We start from the raw sequence: 21,325 nt of genomic DNA, 5'->3' as shown, positions 1-21,325 counted from the left end.
ATTGAATTTCTTCTTTTGATTTTATTTTTGTCAAAAGAAAACATATATAAAGGAGTACAGGTGTATATGTTATGCTGTGAGAAAAAGTCATCCACACTGGCGTATAGTTTGCAAATGGTATTAGTTTTATATTATCTTATTTTATATTTGTCTCTTCTTTGCATTATAATGACAGTGTCCTATACACCTGCCCACGACCACTCAGGTGTTTATTTGTTTTCTTATGTGGTCATTATTACACATGCACATGTGTTTAACTTAACTATACCAGGTTCTTATGTCACATCTTGTCTAACTCTTTCATAATATATTGTTTTGAAGGAAATAAATAAAATAAAAATAGTAGTGTCTACAGTTAAAATGCAAAGGTGTTATTGTAGCAGGAATGAGGCCAAACACAGTTTCTGCATTTTATTGTGGAGGATCTTCTATTATTAGTACAGGATGAATGTGTGAATCTGTTTGGTTATTTATGGAAAGTGCTCATTTAAACTGGCATTATGGCACTAGCATTGCCCCTGAACCAATATGGGACATTGGCACTTCCTTTTGTTCTATGGCTGATGAATATTAAGTGAATATGTGTTGATTACTCATCCTGCCTGCTGGCCTTACTGCTTTGTTGTGTCGCTGTCCTTGGTGCTGAATCACAAGTTATAGGAAACCGGAGCAATGATGACCGAAACATCACTGTATATAAATAATCGCCTAGCACAGCTAAATTTTATTGTTAAACGATATCTGCACATTTAGGAATGGCTATCAGCTGCCAAGCCCAAGTGATTGCTTTCTGGCTTTAAACTACAGAAATTAATTACCATGGTTTACAAAAATAAAAAAAATAAAAAATAAATTCAACCTTCAAACAGAGGAAGGTAGCTTACTGAAACATACTTTCTTTTACCTCTGCACTAGAAAAGCCATTCACAGTCACTGTACACAGTTTAACCTGAATCTTTGATCAAATTTCACAAATTTTAGACATAGAGTGACTGAAAGAAGATAAAAGAGAACAATGGGTGAGGGGTGTTACTCTGATGCTGCCTCTGTGTGTGCCTTCATTCTGTTTCTGCAGGAGACTTTGAGATCATTTTCACACGGTGAGTACACTAAAGTGGCCATTGAAACACTGAAAAAATTGGGCTTTTGATGACGGTTCTTTGTGGCTTGCTGGCACAGGGTCACTGGGTTTGTGAATGAACGAGGTGTGGGCAGAATTTAACTTAAATGTGAGCGTATCTGTGTGTGACCAACTGCTTCACAGAGGCTTTGCTGAACTCTGTAGGTGCTCCAGGTGAGGCTTGTTGTGTTTGACTGAAGCTCTACACTTTCTGTGTTCATTACATAAAGGTTGTGATGGACCTTAATATGAAGTTTTATTGCATTTTTATCACTATGAATGGGAATCAGAAGGAATTTAAGCATTCTGATTCTGATTTCACTTAATGATTCCAGTTTCTTACTATTCAATTAATGTTGTTGTTGTTGTTGTTGTACTTTCTTAGTATATTTTTTGAGAAAGCATCCCCCAACACCTCAATAAATGCTTTAAACTATAGGGGTCACTGACAAATTAGGTTGTCCAAGGTGATACACATTTTTGTAGAAATGTAGTCTGTGTACATGTGGGTTACATACATTTTTGAAAAATATTTGTAACATTTTCATAAAAAAAAAAAAAAAAAAATGATGACTTTAAAAAATGGCATGTGGTTTAACCATCAAGTAAAAGTTATTAAAATACTTCCCTTGCACCTTGAATACACGCAAGTGTCGAGTCAGTGTCAAGTAAAAAATATAGAGAAGTTTTCTCAGGGTTACTCCATATGATCTGGAAAAAAAAAAAAAAAGCCTTTTAATATCAAAATATATCTGTTTTTTGTTTGTTTGTTTAATTGTTTGTTTTCACGTGCCAACAAAATGGCAACCTACAGAATCAATCAGAAGTTGGTTTGATTTAGTGGACAAAAGATTTTCAAATATTAATAATATTTTAAAACAAAATTGTTTCACTGCTGATTTTTAAGGAAGAATTGCAAATGATTATTCTACACTACACATTTATATTTTCTAGAATTTTTGGATTTTAATGAGACTGATTTTATTTTACTCCGGACGGTGTCAACACATGACATTTTTCACTTTAACCCCCAGAAAAAAATATAAAAATGACTTTGAACTAAGTATGAAAACATGTTTATCACAGAAGAGGTGTTCTCAAGTAATTGTTTGGTAACACTACATTAAAGTTCCGTTTGTTAACATTAGTTAACAACATTAGTTAACATGAAGTAACAGTTTTTATTAATTTTTGTTAATGTTAATTGCAGCATATAATAATACATATTTAAAACCAAATGTTTTTATTGGTAACAGTTAATGCACTATGAACTAACATGAACTAACATTGAACAATTGTATTTTGATTAACATTAACAAAGGTTAATAAATGCTGTAAAAATATATATATACAGTTGTGCTCAAAAGTTTGCATACCCTGGCAGAAATTGTGAAATTTTGGCATTGATTTTGAAAATATGACTGATCATGCAAAAAACCTGTCTTTTATTTAATGATAGTGATCATATGAAGCTAATTATTATCACATAGTTGTTTGGCTCCTTTTTAAATCATAATGATAACAGAAATCACCCAAATGGCCCTGATCAAAAGTTACCCATGAATGTTTGGCCTTGTTACAGACACACAAGGTGACACACACAGGTTTAAATGGCAATTAAAGTTTAATTTCCCACACCTGTGGCTTTTTAAATTGCAATTAGTGTTTGTGTATAAATAGTCAATGAGTTTGTAGCTCTCACGTGGATGCACTGATCAGGCTAGATACTGAACCATGGGGAGCAGAAAAGAACTGTCAAAAGGCCCATGTAACAAGGTAATGGAACTTTATAAAGATGGAAAAGGATATAAAAAGATATCCAAAGCCTTGAAAATGCCAGTCAGTACTGTTCAATCATTTATTAAGAAGTGGAAAATTCGGGGATCTCTTGATACCAAGCCAAGGTCATGTAGACCAAGAAAGATTTCTGCCACAACTGCCAGAAGAATTGTTCGGGATACAAGGAAAAACCCACAGGTAACCTCAGGAGAAATACAGGCTGCTCTGGAAAAAGATGGTGTGGTTGTTTCAAGGAGCACAATACTTGTTGACCCCTCTCCAAACACAGCGCTGACATGAGGCGTGTCAAGGTGTTATTGGGCATATTGTAACCAGGCTTTTTTGTGGCATTGGCTTCTTTCTGGCAACACGACCATGCAGCTCATTTTTGTTCAAGTATTGTCGTATTGTGCTCCTTGAAACAACCGCACTGTCTTTTTCCAGAGCAGCCTGTATTTCTCCTGAGGTTACCTGTATTGTTCATTGTTAGTTCATGATAATGCATTAACTAATGTTAACGAATGGAACCTTATTTTAAAGTGTTACCAATTATAACTATTAACGGAACCAAACATCATGAAAATCATTCGTTTCCAGTGTTTTAAAAAAAAAAATTGGAACTAATTGTGAATAAGAACCAGTTATAATTAAAAATAAAATAAAAAAAATGATCACCTTTGATGGCTACTTTGAGTTGTCTTCTAACCATGCTCAAAGCAAACAGAAAATATCCCTGACGTTATAAAATGTCAAAGTACTTTTATAAAAAGGAAGAGTAATGTTGCAGCAGTTTAAATGCACTTTTATTAGCTGTCAGCTTAAAATTAGCTGTCATCTGTCAAATGTCAGAGTGACTGGAAAACAATTTGAACCATGGCTCAAAGCGAAGGCTCTTTACGTTTGCAATTTGTACACCCACACATTCACAGGCAATCATTTGTGCCTACTTTTGCTAATCAGTAGCTTTAAGATGAAAGACTTGCACAAGCAGAAACAGCACAGTGGAGACATTCTTATGCACAGCATAATGCACTAGATGGATTTCTCATCTATTGTGCTCGAGTCTTTTCTCTTTTTTTTAGCCCCCCACTTTGAGCTTCCATGGAACTCAGTTTTAACTTCACCCAGTGTTAAATTCTGAGAAATCCATATTCATGATTATGTGGACTCTCTGATGCACATTACACTTAAATGACACCCCTTGTGATTGCAAGATAGCAATTACCATGCCAATATGCCTTTTTGATTAAGATCAAATTGTTGTTTACACATCGCAATCTCAAGAAATCTTGATTAATATGTTTTTCCGTGAAGTCACTTTACAGTACACAGAAGCAGATGCCCACCAATTTGCTAGTCGTCGTGCTGCTGGTCCTTTGATAAAGAGCCTTTTACATTTCTCGAAGAAGAAGTATTTCAATTGAAGGGTGGCTGAGGTTGAGAACTGCTAGTTTGAAGTAAATGTATTATTATGCATTTCTCTCTGTCATTTTAATGAGCGCCGCCTTGCCTTGCCACAGTATGATTGGTGTACTTGAATTAAAACAGCCAGCATGCTAGCTAATGATGGTACTTGACTAGACACAGTGTGCAAATGTAACTTTTTTGCTAAACGTCCCTGCTGAGAAAAAAAGAAGCTAAAACCAACAAGCTAGTTGCCTGGTTTTAGCTGGTCTCCCAGCCTGGTCAGTTGGCGGGTTTTAGAGGGGGTTTGGACATTGTTAAGCTGCTCAGGCTGGGAGACCAGCTGGCCTCTCAGCTAAAACCAACTGCGCACCAGCCAATAATTTTTTACGTGCGTTTCCCAAAACTGCAATTAACTTGAACATGCGAGGATGTGCTTTAAGTGCTACTTAAGAGAGTCGCTGTCCAAGCGACAGTGCTGAAATGTAAATGTATAGTGCTGCTCATCATTGTAACTTTATTATATTTGTGCGTAACTTTACAATAATTTGTAATATACCTAGCTAATATTTGTTTAAAAATATTTTCTTAAATATTCGACCTAATTAAATACGTTTACATATTGTAATTTTGTGCAGAATGATATATTTATTTTATACAGTCGTCTTCCATAATCAGGTGTGCATGTATAACATTTAGTTTTCACACATTTCTCTTGATATGAAAGCTTCCAGGATTAGTGAAGACAGCAGAGGTCCTGTGTGTGATCCTGCTAATTACAAGCATTCATTGAATATTACAAGGTTCACCGTGTCATCACGCAGCACAAAATAAGGAGATGTTTAGAAGATGGGCTTTATGGACATTCACCAATGACGTGGAGGTCTGCTCTTTACTCTCAAAATTGATAACGGTGACAGCAATGCTGCATGTGCGGTGCTACACAACTTGTAATGCTGGCGTAAGTGCCTTTGGGTGTCAGATAGGATGAGGAGACAAGGATTAGCCAAAATATACAAAAAATGTTCATGCAGTTATTGACTTTTTTCTTATCTCTCTGATTTTAATTTATACAGTTGTATGCATCAATCATACCACCAGTTTGCTTTTACCAACTAGTCCACACAAATAACTTTATTTGTTTACTAATTAATCTATTCATCCATATATATCTGTTTTATGCATTTCATTATTATTATTATTATTATTATTATTATTATTATTAGACTTGTCTGTTAAAATAAAAATAAATAAAGCATAGGTATCCTGATATTAAAGTTTTATCATAAAGTGTAGCTATAGGTTTTTAAATTGTAGCAGGTGTAATTTCGCGTTTGTCCTGTAGGTGTCTGCATAAGTCTATATGCTTACAGTGCTCTTAGCGCTGTACGAGTACTCCAGAACACTCATAAATCTATGAGCATTTTCAAGCACTACTTAAGTTACGATGCTTTTGGTAAATAGGCGGCAAAATTAAGATGAATCATAAGATGGATTCTACAATCTACTTAGGCTTATGATGCTTTTGAGAAACAAGGTCCAGGCCTATTGTTTTATTATTATTATTTATTTTAAATAGCTGTATATTTGACAATTGGATAATTTACTGTAGCTGTTTTCCCTTGCATATTAGGGAGAAACAGCGCAGGTCATTGCACGTGCATATAAAATAGTCTTTGTCTCCGTCACCATTCACAAAAACATAAAGATCTTGATTACATTCCTCATATATTTAGTTTTGCTGGCTTAATTCAACAAATATTTCACATTTGTGTTGCCAAATGAAATTCAGGATGAAAAAAATAGGCATCCTAGATGATGGAATTTTCCTCTGAGGCAAGCCATTGGAAGTCACCCAATAGCACACGTACATCGCTGAGATGTCTGTTTAAGAGTGTTCGTCTGGAAAACATTACATAATAATTAACATCTGATAAAGATCTTAAAAAGAGCAGAATTACATGCTGTAGATTCTAAATCATTGCTGACATCTGCTGAATGTCCTTTTGACATCTGAGGTGAAAATGTCTTATAGACGTATTGCAGATGAGCAAACAATCTAAAAACTACATTTTCCAGATGTAAACACACACATCAAATAGACGTCTGGGTGATATCAGGGTGCGCAAGTTGATGCGAGAGTTTCGTTAGATGACGGTTTGAAACTCCTTCATACTTACAGACTTAAACCATGTATTATGTTGTGGTTCCACACATTAGTCTTGAATATGACATTTTGAGTGAGGGACCATTTCACTATAAACAATGGTTCCATTCACTGCAAAGACCATGCAACATGACAACAAGCACTGTAATCATCCGTCCTGTCACCAGTGCTTTAGTGAGCAGGCAAGTACTTCTTCTATCCCAACTAGACAAAAACTTTAAAGGGGCGGTCAGACTAGGCTTTGAGCAATGAACCAGGATATGATGTCATATGGGAGGGCTCCTGATGTAAATAATAAATCACAAATAACAAAAAAATGTTCTATAAATTTTTTTATTTTAAGTATATTGTCTAATCACTCTTTCCTGCAACAATAAAACACGCAGCTTTGAAATATGTATTCTTTGAATTAAGCCAAGAGGTCAGGGTGTGACATTTCGATCTTCTATTGGTCATGCATCCTCTTGTCGTACAGATTTGCGGTTCAGAGTTTACCAAAGTTGAACTTTCGATATGCAGCATAGTACAAAATGTAATCGCTTGAGCTTGCGTTTCCGGTCTCCCGCATATGGATGCATTTGAATGGGAGTGAATGGAGCCCAAAGTGTAGTGTGACCGCCACTTATTCTGACCAAGAACCATTCATTCAGATATGGAATGTCTGAATGATATGTTAAACCAATCACACTTCACTTTCTTACATGATGTTTTGGAGTGTGTATAACATCGGTGTGGATTATAAATAGATTGTCAATCATGCAGGGATATCTCGTTTACTTACAACTATCTGCCTCAAAAGCAGTTTTTAAATATCTTTAAAAGATCAGATGCATTGTAAATTTTGGCAGGTTCTTTATCATAATTATGTTTTGGAGTTAACAAAATTAACAGGCCTATTAGTTTAAAAAATAAATAAAAATAAAATAATAGCCTACTTGACAATATTACATCACACCACAGTAGCTTAATCTCTCTAAAACTGCACAGAACTACTGTGTGTTCAATATAATGGGATTTACTGTTCTTAAAGAGACAGTTACCATACTAGCAGTGTCTATGACATTTGTGTATTTTTAAGAAGCACTACATACATAAAAATTATACTGAATTTTTTTTTTTTTTTTTTTTTAATAAAAAGATGGAATTTTCTGTGTTGTACAGAATTAACATTTAATAACAATTAATCAGTTATTTAACTAAATATCATTCAACTACTGAAATTCCTGAAAATTAACATTTATTATTAAAATTATCATTATTATTATCAGGGACATTGAGTTATACTTCATGCCACCCTTGAATGAGTCTGTGCCCCACATGGGCCACCCCAGTCAAAAAAGTCTGGACACGCCACTGGTCTGTATAAACGAATTTCCGTTGACTCACTAGCAGGCAGCAACAGTGCTCAGTTCCACACTGTGCCCTCTCCTCCCTCCTCCTGCTCTCTCCCGCCTTCCTCATTTCCTCTGAAGAAGTATCTGTTGAAAGAGTGGAGGCACAGAAAACAGAGTGCGCCACGAGAACTCACTGAAAGTGCAGAGAGCTTAATTAAACTGCTACTCAACTGCTCTAAAGTAGAATAGCTTTGAGGCATTGTTTGAAAGAATCCAAATCTCCCTCTGTTCATCTAAAATTGGTGAGACTTATTGGAGAAATCCTTGAGTTCTCCATCTAGTGCACGTGCTTGCGGCTGAATGAAAACGAGGCAGTTAAACGGCATTTGAGGAGAGTCAGTTGTTGCGGGAAAACTGTGGAGGTGCGCTCTAAAGGGGAAGCTCCACGGCAGGATTTCTGAACTACTGAGTAGAGCTGATAGAAGACGAGAGGGGCCAACATGGGCGCATTGATGGTGATATTTTCTCTGCAAACAAAACAAAGGAGAAAAAGGACAGGTAGGCATTAAACAGCTGTTTCATTTTATGACAGTCAGTGATGCTGTAAAGCCTACTTTATAGACTACTACTATTAATATTACTATGAATAAAAATACAATTAATATTAATTATTTGGATTAATATTGTTATTAACTCTGTAAAACACATGGTCTTAATACTTGTTAAATTACACAGACATACTGTATTGGGATTTAACAAAAATGGTTTACGCACACTAATTAATTTTCACATATCACATATGTGTTTTCAGAATATAAGATGTTAGTGTTGTTCCTCTGGTGTAATTTCCCCCTGAAGAAAAGAGCACACTACGAGACAGTACTAACTCTTGATATTCAAGCTCTTATACTTCTCTGTTGAACTCCGAAGGGAGGGTTCCTCAAAAGAAAGTTGTACAATATTCTCTTTGGAGAAAAGAGTTAATGGATAATTATAAAGAAGACAATTTTAGAGGAATAAGAAATTATAGATAAATAATGAATACTTTTTGGTTGCATACTGTTTTTTTTTTTTTTTTTTTTTTTTTTTTGTTGTTGTTGTTTTTTTAAACCTCTAAAGAATTTTTCCAACAGTTCTTTAATCTATATTGATAATATAAACTTTTTTTGTGTGTGTAAAGGAAACTTTTGAATTCAGTATTTAAAGGGATGCGGATAAATGCTTTCCAGCATTAATTTAGAGAATGGACCATTAGTGATGTGGTGCTGGATTTTATAGGAACTCTTTATGGAATATCTACCAGGCCATCAGGCTGTGAAATTAAATCTCATTCACCTTCCACATAATCCACATAAATCTCACATCACACACTTCAACCTACATTGTGGCTTCACTCGAGTGGATTTTTGGATTTTAGTGTGTTGTTACTGTGGTCAGGAGGACCCAGTTTTTGTGTTTTATTGCGTTAAACTGGCATGTTTGAGGCAATGTCTTGAGATTCATATTTCAAAAACACATATATGATTACTTGGCCTTTCATGTTTGTTTAAATATTAAATCTTAGTAAGCAGCAACTATTGCTGTGTACAAGAAGCTTTTAGCTCTACCCTTTAAGCAAAGAAAACATTCAACCTCCTATCACAGATTTCCCCATGAGATCAGTCTGCATGAACAAACCTTTTTGCATGATGTATGGAGCACTGGTTCTGGTCAAAATATTTTTTTATTTGTAGAAATGTAAATACATGCAAAATGAAAATGCTTCAGACCTGCCACAACTCAGACCTAAAACATATTCAAGAGTGGTTTAAGCACAATATTAAATGCACCTTCTATATTTAAAACTAAAGGAAATGCTAAAATGTAAGGGAAGTACCTAATTTAGTGTAGGGACACATAGTATTTGGGTAAAAAATCCTATACTAATAGTAACGGAAAATTGAAATCTAATGAAAATCATGCCAAAATACAATAATCAGTAGGCTAGAATAAATCACAACATCATCCTTCATCCTTTCCCATGTGAAATAGTTTTGCAGTTTCACTTCAAAGAGCACCTCCTCCAGACTAAATCTTCTGTAAGGTCCAAGTGTTTCATGTGGACACCCAGGTAAAAATCTGGAACGCTGTTCAGATTATCACAGGATGTCTGACAAAACAGGAACTGTAAATATATGTCCCACAGTGAAAAAACAGCATGTTTTTCTCTCTGAATAGCCTGAGTGTTGCTTAGAAGTGTTGACTGCTTATTTAAGTTTTCTGGTCTGTCCATTCATAGACATAGAAACGTCAACACAGGTCACATTATCACACCATTGTTTACAATAGTTTCAATAATAGCAGGGATGAAGATTTAGCAGAATATATAGACAGCATTTAATTCATTTTCATGATTTTCCGCCAGTGATCTTCTTAAAAAAAGACCACTTCTTAAATGAGCAAGCTCTGGGATGTGAAGGTTGAAGTGTAGTGAGTAAATTTGTAACAGGTACTGTATATCTATAGAGAAAGTTATATACAGTATAGTGGCTCATTCCCAACCTATATTTTATGGATGGTTTGTGGAACAGGTTGGGAATAAAATTAATGGGTAGACCTGGTCCTTTTCCTAGGCAATAGATCATAAAGAAGACAGTTTTGTGCATTGTAAGCAGAAATCAGAGGAACCCAGATTTCCACAGTGGGATGTTTTTGGTCTGTTTGGACTAGGTTTATTTGATGCAGACGATGATACTACATGCAGCTTTGTTTCACGGAGGCAGTTGAATGCTAGAGGAGCAGTGTACTCTCCTAGAAAACTATAAAAATAGTACTAAAATGAACCATTGTATCACTATAGGTTCTTTGAAAGACCATAAAAATGCCATAGTATATGACTATGCTAATCATTCAAGACCATCATATATATTAAAGTACCATGGTTTAACTTTCTGAAACCATCACTGAAACATATTACCATGACAGTACATTGTGAGTACCAGTCATCACCACTCTCAGCAAGCAATGAAGTTACAGCATCAAAAATGATATTATTTTGACCAATACAGATAAAAATGTATTGCAATTAGACTCTTTTCTTTCTTTCTTTCTTTCTTTCATTCTGTTTGTTTGTTTATTTGATTCTTGTTTTTTTTATTCTTTCTGTTTGTTTGTTTATTGTCTGTTGGTATCATGGTATATTGATGGTTTGTTTGTTTATTCTTTCTTTCTGTTTATTTGTTTGTTTCATCCTTTCTTCTTTCTTTCTTTTCAGTTGACTTTTGTCTTCCTTTTCAGTGGGCCTTCCTTCCTTTTTTCCTTTCATCCTTCTTTCCTTTCATCCTTCCTTCCTTCATTCCTTTCTTTACAGGGGACTTATGTCTTTCTTCTTCCTTTTCAGTCAGCTTCTTCCTTCCTTCCTTCCTTCCTTTTCAGTGGGCTTCTTCCTTCCTTCCTTTTCACTGGACTTCTTTCTTTCCTTCTGTTTCTTTCTTTATTTCCTTCTGTCTCTTTCTTTCTTTCTTTCTTTCTTTCTTTCTTTCTTTCCTACTTCCTTCCTCCCTTCCTTCCTTCCTTTACTTCCTTTTCAGTGGGCTCTTTCCTTTCTTTTTGATGGACTTATTTCTTCCTTCCTTTTCTGTGGACTTCTTTCTTTCTTCCTTCCTTTTCAGAGAGCTTCTTTTTTTTCTGTGTTCTTTGTTTTTTAATTTCTTTCTTTCTTTCTTTCTTTCTTTCTTTCTTGCTTGCTTGCTTGCTTGCTTGCATTCTGTCATAGTCTCTGCTTTCTTTATGTCTTCTCTGAGATCTAAAATGTATGTAATGTTTATAAATGTCATTATTACATAATTGCACATGAAAGCATACAGATTCTTTGATACAGTGTTGATCAAAAATCAAAGTCAGAATCAAAGTTTGATCACATCGTTGCTCTGTAGCTCTTATTTTCAGTTCAACTCTTCATTACAGCATTTTCCTTTGTAGTTTTTGTTGTTCTTCCATATGAAATAATATGGTAGTGGTCTGTGGCATTTGCCAGAGCAAACAAGTAATATGTCAGACCATGGTTTGTTTCAGAAGGGATTTTACATTTTTTGTGTGTGTCTGCATGCACATGTTTTAGAATGTGCTCTTGTGTACACATCTATGAGTATGACTCATGAAAACGTAGAGAAGAGCATGTGATGAGTGTGTCCACTTATGTGAGGACACAAGAGAGTATGTCAGATAGTCCTCCATGTCCCGCTATAAGAGTGCATCCAATGGGCTTTGATGATTGTGCCTGCCTGCTTTTAGAAACACTGAACAGAAAGGTTCAGAGTAGCCACTCTACTCCCACTCTAATGCTTGCCATTAATTTACCAGCCTGTCTGTCCGCCATCTCAAGAGCCTCTGTTTAACCAGTGCCATTCCGACAAAAGCATCACACACCATCCCAATACATCACGGAAAATATGCTTATGTTTTTGAAGTGCACTAAGGAAACACAGGCATACTCCAATTTATTTATTTTTTTAAGTATAAAGTCGGCCTCCACTCCACAGTGTGGTTCATTTGTGAGAGGAGGACTGTTCATGTGTTTTTGTGTCCTCACACATTGAAGAGGGATCTTGTCTCAGCACTAACAGGACACTCGCTGTTCTCTCAGTGTGTTTGCTAATTGATTTGGTTTCTCTAGTTGTCTGCAGGGGAGTGAAAGGGATGCGCTTCTGGCCACACTTCAGTCCTGGCCCTTCTGGTGTTTACGCTTATAAACAGGGCAAAAAGAACAAGCACGACTTTCCACCACAGGCAGAGCAGCTGTCACTTGGAGCAAGCGGAATTTCTATACGAATCCATGCACGCAGTTATACACTGCACATGCATTTACAGAGTTCAACATTTCACAGTAAAATTTACATGTTCAAAACCTTCATGATAGCTAATGGAATCGCAGAGCATGTGTCCTCTTTATAACCATGCACAATTCATCAAGATGTGAATTTTCACTTGATTCTTTCTTCTCTGTATAGTTAAAATAGGGCAACACCTGTTCAAAATATGAATAGGAATTTCTTAATGGCTCACACCTGTCAGGACAAACTCACTATGTCCTTACTGTGGTGGTACCATGGTATAGTGATAAGTTAATACTGCTACCATATTTATATACCATGGTTACATTAAATGGTTCTGCAAAGAATAGCTTGCTGTTATCTTTTTGGTACTTTTTGTTAGTTTCATGCACAATTCATCCAAAACCCTGTTTTCTAAATGCAAATGACTTAGCTGAACTTAATACTACCCCATGTATAGGCCTATTGATAAAGCAGTCTAAGAATGTTATGGTTAAATGAAGCCATTAAATTTGCATTTAAATTGGGCCTTTGAGTGCTTTAGTTTAAAGCCTGTTTTAATTCAGTCCTTTCCCATGTGACTTTAAAATGTATTTTATTTTAAGATTATTCATGGGTTTCAATGAGAGGCCTTTAAATTACATGTTTGGCCTTGGATCAATGTCTTTCATCCCACTAAGGTGTCCTATCACGTATAGACAGTGGCTTGGCTACGCTTGAGTAACCATGCATGCTAAGATGTAAAATTAAGGGAGATAGAAACCTCTCACCGTCCATCACTTTAGAATGAATTCTAGATATGATTGTAATACTTCAAGATCAAGTTCAATTTGTTCTCAAAATAATTCATAGGATCTTACACTGTAAAATAAGAGCAGATAGCGTAAAATTAAAGGGATGGTTCACCTAAAAATGAAAATTCTCTCATCATTTACTCATCCTCATGCCATCCCAGATGTGTATGACTTTCTTTCATCAGCAGAACACAAATGAAGATTTTTCGAAGAATATTTCAGCTCTGTTGGTCCATACAATGCAAGAGAATGGTGATCAGACATTTGTAACTCCAAAAATGACATTAAGGAATCATAAAAGTAATCCATGTGACTCCAGTGGTTCAATCCATGTTTTCAGAAGCGATATGATGGGTGTGGGTGAGAAACAGATCAATATTTAAGTCCTTTTTTAAATCTCCACTTTCACTTTTACATCTGAAAGGCACATGTGGCGCCTGTTTAGTTTTAGTTTCCCTTCTGAAAGGGAAAGTGAGAGTGGATATTTGGAGTAAAAAAGCATTTACATTTTTATCAAATAGAATAAATTATTTACAGTGTGAAAGTATCTTGATAAGTTCGGATCAGTTCAGATTTTTGGGTTCAAAGCATTAAAGCTATCTACGAGTATGTATTCAATAAACTTTGTGGGAAGTGGATCAGAATGCATGGTGAAGAAAGATTGTTTCTGATTATTTTTATTATATAATTTCATTTTTAGAATTTTTCTGATTCTGATTATGTCTTATTCAATTCCCACAAAGTTTCTTGAAAGAAATGCTGTGTTAGCCCAGCTGCTGTTTAAATATGGGCCGAATACATTTGGGACAATCTAACCCTGCAAAATTGGTTATTTTTTCAACTCAAATTCTGGTTAATTTTTACAGGAATTCTAGGTTAATTCTATCTCATAAGTGGGTAAATATTTTCAGGTTGTTTTATCCTTTATAAATATTGTAAAATAAACCATTCCGAACGGGCCGCGACTGGCTGAAGAGGGACTCAAAACAGCGCCTCGATATGCCGAAGGGGGCCGCGATATGCAGAAAAGGACCAATCTGATTGAGCATCTGTGTGATGTGCTGGACCAACAAGTCCGATCCACGGTGGATCCACCTCGCAACTTACAGGACTTGAAGGATCTGCTGCTAATGTCTTGGTGCCAGATACCACAGGACACCTTCAGGGGTCTTGCTGAGTCCATGCCTGGACAAATCAGCGCTATTTTGGCAGCGCGTGCAGGACCAAAAGCATATTAGGCAGGTGGTCATAATGTTTTGGCTCATCAGTGTATAATTAATGTTAATAATACTAGGCAATAAAAAACATCAAGCATCCATTACATTATTAACATTACTTATAATTCCAGTGTCTATTACCAGAAAACTATTCATGTAAGAAATTAGTAGAAATCCATAATTTAAAAATAATATATATGCAGGCCTGTATTGCGGGGGTATAGGGCAGTGGTTCTCAACCTCTTTTTTTTTTTTTTTTGATAAACGCCCCCCTACTTCATTCCCTTACCCCAACAGTACAATGAAAAATAGACGCACGAGCACACACAGACACGTGCGTCTCTTTCTTCAACTGGCGTCTCCGGCTCGTCTTTATCTCCCTCCCGGCTGATTAGGATGATTCAGCACCGGGCGTGCATCCTCATGGCGCGGCCACGCCATCCTCCTCATCACAGTAGCCTATGACAAATTTAAATAGAGCTGAAATAGTGATATGATAATATTTAACATCAATCTATTTCTGCCTAAAGTGCAGTTAGTGTTACTATAGTAAATTCAAGGGTGGTGATGTAGAATTCTGTGCCGAATACAAATGGTTTCCGCTTCTCGCACCTTGCTTCTCACTGATTCTCACAAAGTTGTGAGTTTAAGTGCTCGAGCTTTAAGAGTTTTGCATTCCTGCTGCTCTGTCCATTGAGCCTTATCCATCTACAGAGCCATACAGGTGCATTAGCCGAGGTTGTTCAGCTGCGTCTCTAGACTTGAAAATCAGATGAAATGCGGTACAAATGCGTATCAACCTGTATAATTGAGAACCAGCTGATATACTCCAAGTCTAGATAAACGTTTTAATGCAAAGAGGAACTTGACGATAGATTTGATTATTATGACTGATAAACGCCCCCCATTTGTAACCTAACGCCCCCCTCTCTACTAATTTGCTCATAGCGCCCCCTGGCATCCTTTGAACGCCCCCATTTAGAACCCCTGATATCAAGAATAATGCCTTGATATCAGCCTGCTGGAAGTACTCTGCAATTTTTGTTCCATGCTATAAAAAGACAGACATAAAGAAAGCTAAGAGAAAAGGTTAAATAAATAAAAACAGACTTTATACAATATTTGATCTCAGAACTGCTTTTTATTTATTAATAGTTACCTTATTGTTTCCGATCATCCTAAGACTCAGGGCCCGTATTCACAAAGATTTTTATCTTACCACTAGGAGTTCTCCAAAGAGTTCCTAGCTAGGAGTTTTTGCTTAAAACCTATTCACAAAACTGCTAAAAGCACATTTTAGTAAGGAAATCTTAAGATAAGAGTAAGGCTGATCTCGTTGCAATGGATGTCACATTTTATTAGCGTGCTCTTTTAAATCGCCCTCAGTGATTGGTAGACAGGGAAACGCTATTTGTCAGCTAAGACATACAACGATATACTGTACTGTAGATAGATAGATAGACAGATAGATAGATAGATAGATAGATATTTTTTCGTTTGATGAATATTTCTTCATCCTGTGTTGGTGTAATGAAATGAGCGTTCATCCCGTCATCAGCATCAAAACTCCGGGAAGCCCCGCAGTTGCCGTGATTCCCTGTGAATGCCCCCTTTTTTCTCTGCAGCGAGCACGCATTCACAGGACAAAATAAGCGATTAATTGTCATGTGATATGCGGTCTGAAGAGGACATATTGTTTGATAGATTATTCTGCTGATGAATGACAGAAATTCCCAATTCATCCACGCTAAACAGTTTCATTTTGCTTGTGGCCAGGAAGGGCAAAGTTGTCAAAAACCTTTATATCCAGTGTAATTTTTTTTTTTTTTTTTTTAAGTTTGTGGGAGAGATAACTGCATCTCTAACCGTTTACAATGATAAAACATCCCCCGCGATTCAGGCGATAAATTTTTTTATAAATGTTATATATGTCAACATCATAATATTAATAATATTTATAAAATTATAGTATTATATTATTAAAGTACATCTATTCAATGTGATTCAGGTGATACCTTTTTAAATATTGTAATATATAGTTTTAATTTGGATTGCCAGCAGCTATGCTTCGGATCGTTTGTGAGTGACTCTTAAGGAGTAAGAAATCCTCAGGAGAACGTCTCAGCTGTCGTGGGTTTAGGAGCTACTTTCAGGGGTTTAAAAAGTACTCAGATATTATACTTAAGTGATAGTATGGATACTGAGTGAAAATTTTACTCAATTAAAAGTCCAAGTATCTAGCCAAAAACATACTTGAGTGAAAGTAAAAAAGTATTCACATTAAATTGTACTTAAGTACTAAAAAATTTAAAAGTAACTTTTCTCCTAGCTAGAATTAAATCAAGAGAGGAGATTGTGTGAGAGAGGATGTGGTTAAATTTGATTGGTTTGTTAAGTCACACTAACTGTCTCTGACTGTCATATTTATCCCCTGGTGGCATTTGCAACCTGGTAAAAGAATCACTTTACAATAACTACATTTTTGCAAAATGATTTTTATGTGGCCTGTTGTATGTAACACACCAATTTCCTGGTGGAATGAACACTAGAGGTGCTAAAACAACAATGACTTGTATTCCGTTTAACTCAAATCACGAGTAAAATGGCAGATTATCAGTTCATAACAATGTACTTTTCGCTCGGTTCCTCACACAATGCTATCTTATAACATATAAACACTTTTACTATAGCGAATGATTCATTTTAACATTTGCATTACATAACAATTACATTTACAAGCTTGTTCGAGTGTGATCAAGTGTTGCACTTGTGATGTAAAGGATCGGGTACGAGTCCTAAAGAGCACGCGAGTCGACATGTGAGCAGAAAGTGTTATAGAAGCACCACAAAATGACATGGCTGCTTTTTTTTATCTCACGTTTGCTTTTTCTGACACTATCAGTTAGTTTAAGATTTAAGGTTTAGGGTAGGGAGGTCGGTTTTGTTGATTTAAATCTTGATAGAACATTAACCTTAAAAACCTCATCTCTTCGGGAGAACATTTCACTCGCTTTTAGTGCCACACAGTGGACATTTCACTTCAGAACAGCTCTGAAACCTGTAATGAACCACATAATTTTATTTTGCAAAAATTTTACCAGTCACGCAATGTTCGTTGCATGGGACAAGCAATGTCAGAGTTCCCAGCTCCTTGAGACATAAAGATAAAAAACAAAAACAAAATAAACTTTGAAGAAATTTAGTAATGTTGTTAGTTTATTTACTTGTTTTCTGAGGTTTGCTACCAAACCTTGCTGTTGAGCAGATGGATGAATTCAATAAAATTCATAATATATATATATATATATATATATATATATATATATATATATATACAGTACTGTGCAAAATTCTTCGGCACATAAGATGTTTCACAAAAGCATTTGTCTTAAGATGGTTATTTATATCTTCAGCTTTAGTGTGTCAATAGGAAATATAAATGTTAGACTCCCAAACATTACTTTTGCAAATAGAAAAGATTAGAATAGAAGAACAGGGAGCCCTGCAACAGATGTCATGGCCCCCACAAAACCCCCCACTGAACATCGTGTCAGTCTGAGATTACATAAAGAGACAGAAGCAATTGAGACAGTCTAAATAGATAGAAGAACTGTGGCGAATTCTTCAAGAAGCTTGGAACATCCTATCTGCCAACAACCAAGAAAAACTGTGTCCAGGTGTACCTAGGAGAATTAGTGCTGTTTTAAAGGCAAAGGTAGTCACAACGAATATTGATTTAGCTTTTTTATGTTTACTGGACTTTGTATGACATGTGATAAATAAGTGATAAATGAAAACAATTTATTTCATTATTTTGATGACATCCTCACAATGCAACATTTTTCACAAGTGCCTGTACTTTTGCACAGTACTGTATATATATATATATATATATATATATATATTTGCAAAGTAAATGATAATTTTTTTATTTATTTATTTATTTTTTAACTGTCCAACCTGTAGAAGTAGCAGGTGTTTAGAATAAAGTTTAGGACAAAAACTGTCAGTGTTTCTCACATCGTGCTCATAGTTTTGGATGAATACATCACATTCAGTCGGGCGGTCACATCCAGTCTAGTTGCACAAATATTTGAGCGTATCCAAGCTCAAATCAGATCCAAAATTCCTCTTCTGTAGATGGTCGGAACTCCCTACAGCCACCGTGCAACACCCCATTTGAAATGGCTGACCTCTGGTCCGTCATCTGTCATTTGTCGGATGCAGTAAAAGGGTGGCTTTAGTCCAATAAGACGAAAGAAAATTATCTGCAAAAATGTAGTGAATACTTTTCAAGTTTAAATAAAATTGTAAGGAGTAAAAAGTACTATTTTTCTTTGGAAATTGAATTAAGTAAAAGTACAAGTATTCCATGTAAATTGCACTTGAGTGAAGTATAAATCCCAAATAATAATACTTAAGTATAATACTTAAGTATATTTACTCAGTTACTTTACACCCCTGGCTACTTTTAGTGTTAAAATGCTTCATGAATTACTCTTAGATGAAAATTTTATGATTCGTAAAATCAGGAGTGAAACGGCCCTAATTTTTAAGAGTTGCTCCAAAATTTCTGCGTTAGGAGCTACATTTAGTCTTAAGATTTTTGTGAATACGGGCCCAGTTCTTTAATTTAAACTCACCTCATGCATCCCAGAACAGCTCTTTATTAATACTTTCTGCAATGAATAAGCAATGTAGTTCCATTTTTTTCCTCTACTCTAAACTCAAATGTGTATAGGCATGGTGTTATGGGCTCTGAACTAAATTAATCACATAGGTGATATATATTGGATTAAGAACGGCGAATTATGGCGTAAGGAGACGTTTGTATCACTCAAAAATGTTTCAGCTGTTCGGCCCCGTTTCGCAGCCAGCCCACTGGAAAAAATCCCGGTTCTCCCTATGGCCAGTCCGCCCCTGCTGCCAGCCACTAACCCAGCAGCTGGGTAACAAAAACTTCCCAACACTGAGAAAATAACCCCCAAAAATTACCCAAAAGTTTCAATCCAGTATTTGGGTTTAAAAAAAAGAAAAAAAAAAAAAAAAACAGTTTTCAAAACATAATTGATAATAACCTGGAAGACTGGGCATTTCCCAAATCCATTGAAAGGGACTGTTATTAAACCACAGCTCAAAAGAAAAACAGCTTGTTTTTCCCTGGATTGACTACTGTCACTTTACAAAGATTTGCCTAAAATGTACAGATCACATCACACCTGTTTTAGTTAAATTAAAATGAATGCTGGTTATGTACATGATTACCTTTTTCATACATAACTAAATGATTAGCAAGATTGTTTCCAAACACAGTGCTTCATATTGAAAACAACACATTAGAAATACAGGTAAAGCTACTTTTCAGCCTTTTTTCACCCAAAGCAAAAGTCTGTATAACAAGTGTAATCTTCATAGAACCTCAGAAGAAGACTTGTAGTTTTTCACAGGATGAGTGTATATGCAGGTCTCTGAATGAATAATTGTGAGCTATGAGCAAGATGAACTTGCATTATCCAGCAGTCTTGCTCTTTCCTGTATTAGTCACTCGGGGGCAGCAAAGTCCTGTAGCTCCGCTTCTTTTGGCTCAACTTTAATTTGAGACTAACTTTAGTAATTTAAAATTCATATCTATTTGATTACTTTGATTGCCATCATCCTGCTCTAAACCTTACTTATTTTAACCTTTTCACTCATCTGTATTCATATTTAATGTGTTTGTCTATTGCTCATACTCCAAAACGAATGAATAAAAAAATAAATATGTATTAGGTTGTTACGTATGGCTAGTGGTCTCTAGGAATATTTTGGAGGGCATTCATTGTTTCAACACTCAGCAGACTCTCTGGTTACAGGCACATTCATCAAGTGTTAAGAATCCAGTGCTAAGCTGATTAGGGACCATTGAGGAAGAATAATTATTTTTTGTCTCTGCTATCTAAATGTTATGTGTCCTGTTTCTGCTTTACACATCTACTTATACAAAATTATTTCCTTTCTCTTTCTCTTTCTCTTTTTATTTATTTATTTATTTATTTATTACATTGTTTAAACAAAATGGTGTAAATGTCTCTTTGTCTAGCATTAGCTTCTGGGTTACTGTAGTTACTTATACTGGAAACATCATTCAGGTTGATAATGAGCTTGGTCGGTATTTATTTCAAGTAATTATTTAGACTAAACATGCAAACTAACCTTTTTATTTTAAAGGGACATTTCACCCAAAAATCTAAATTCTGTAAATAAATTTCCCTGTATGCTTTTATTTTTTCCATGGTGCTCAAAACGATACATTTTTAATACAGCTGTTTTCCATACAATGACATAGTATGCAAAAGAGTTCATAGTGACCATATCTGTCTAGCTCCAAAAGACAAAAAGAAGCATAAAAGTATCATAAAAGTAGTCAATACGACTTGTGATCTTTATCCCAAGTCTTCTGAAGCAATACTATAGCTTTATGTGAGGAACAGAAAGAAAATTAATTTGTGCTTGGATTAAAAATGGCAACGCATCGTGTCAAGTTTATGTTATTGACACCAAAATGCCATTGCATCAACATAATCACACAGAATGTCAGCATGTTGTTTCTGAGAGTTCCACTACCCTAGGATCTCATATCAGACATTTTTACATGGGGTCCAATTTGTTTATATTCCCTAGTGGCATGACCAAAAGAGCGTTGCATCAGCAGCATAGGAG

At 35.6% G+C, this 21,325-nt stretch overlaps 1 protein-coding gene across 7 annotated transcripts in view; it reads left to right on the top strand.

The window, feature by feature from the left end:
• kcnip4a (potassium voltage-gated channel interacting protein 4a) overlaps nucleotides 1-21,325 on the top strand; it is a 299,944-nt gene that overhangs the window by 181,120 nt on the left and 97,499 nt on the right. The window contains exon 1 of one of the 7 annotated variants that reach the window (XM_051715636.1): nucleotides 7,957-8,362. The exons of the other annotated variants lie outside the window; for them this stretch is intronic. Within the exon in view, the coding sequence (XP_051571596.1) occupies nucleotides 8,305-8,362 (58 nt within the window). The 5' untranslated portion in view covers nucleotides 7,957-8,304. Of the gene's footprint in view, nucleotides 1-7,956; nucleotides 8,363-21,325 lie in introns of those variants that run through there. 7 annotated transcript variants of the gene reach the window in all.

This window comes from Myxocyprinus asiaticus, chromosome 2 (genome assembly GCF_019703515.2).
Source record: "Myxocyprinus asiaticus isolate MX2 ecotype Aquarium Trade chromosome 2, UBuf_Myxa_2, whole genome shotgun sequence".
NCBI lineage: Eukaryota > Metazoa > Chordata > Actinopteri > Cypriniformes > Catostomidae > Myxocyprinus > Myxocyprinus asiaticus.
The sequence above is the reverse complement of the archived record's forward strand: the minus strand, read 5'-3'. Positions and strand labels throughout refer to the sequence as shown.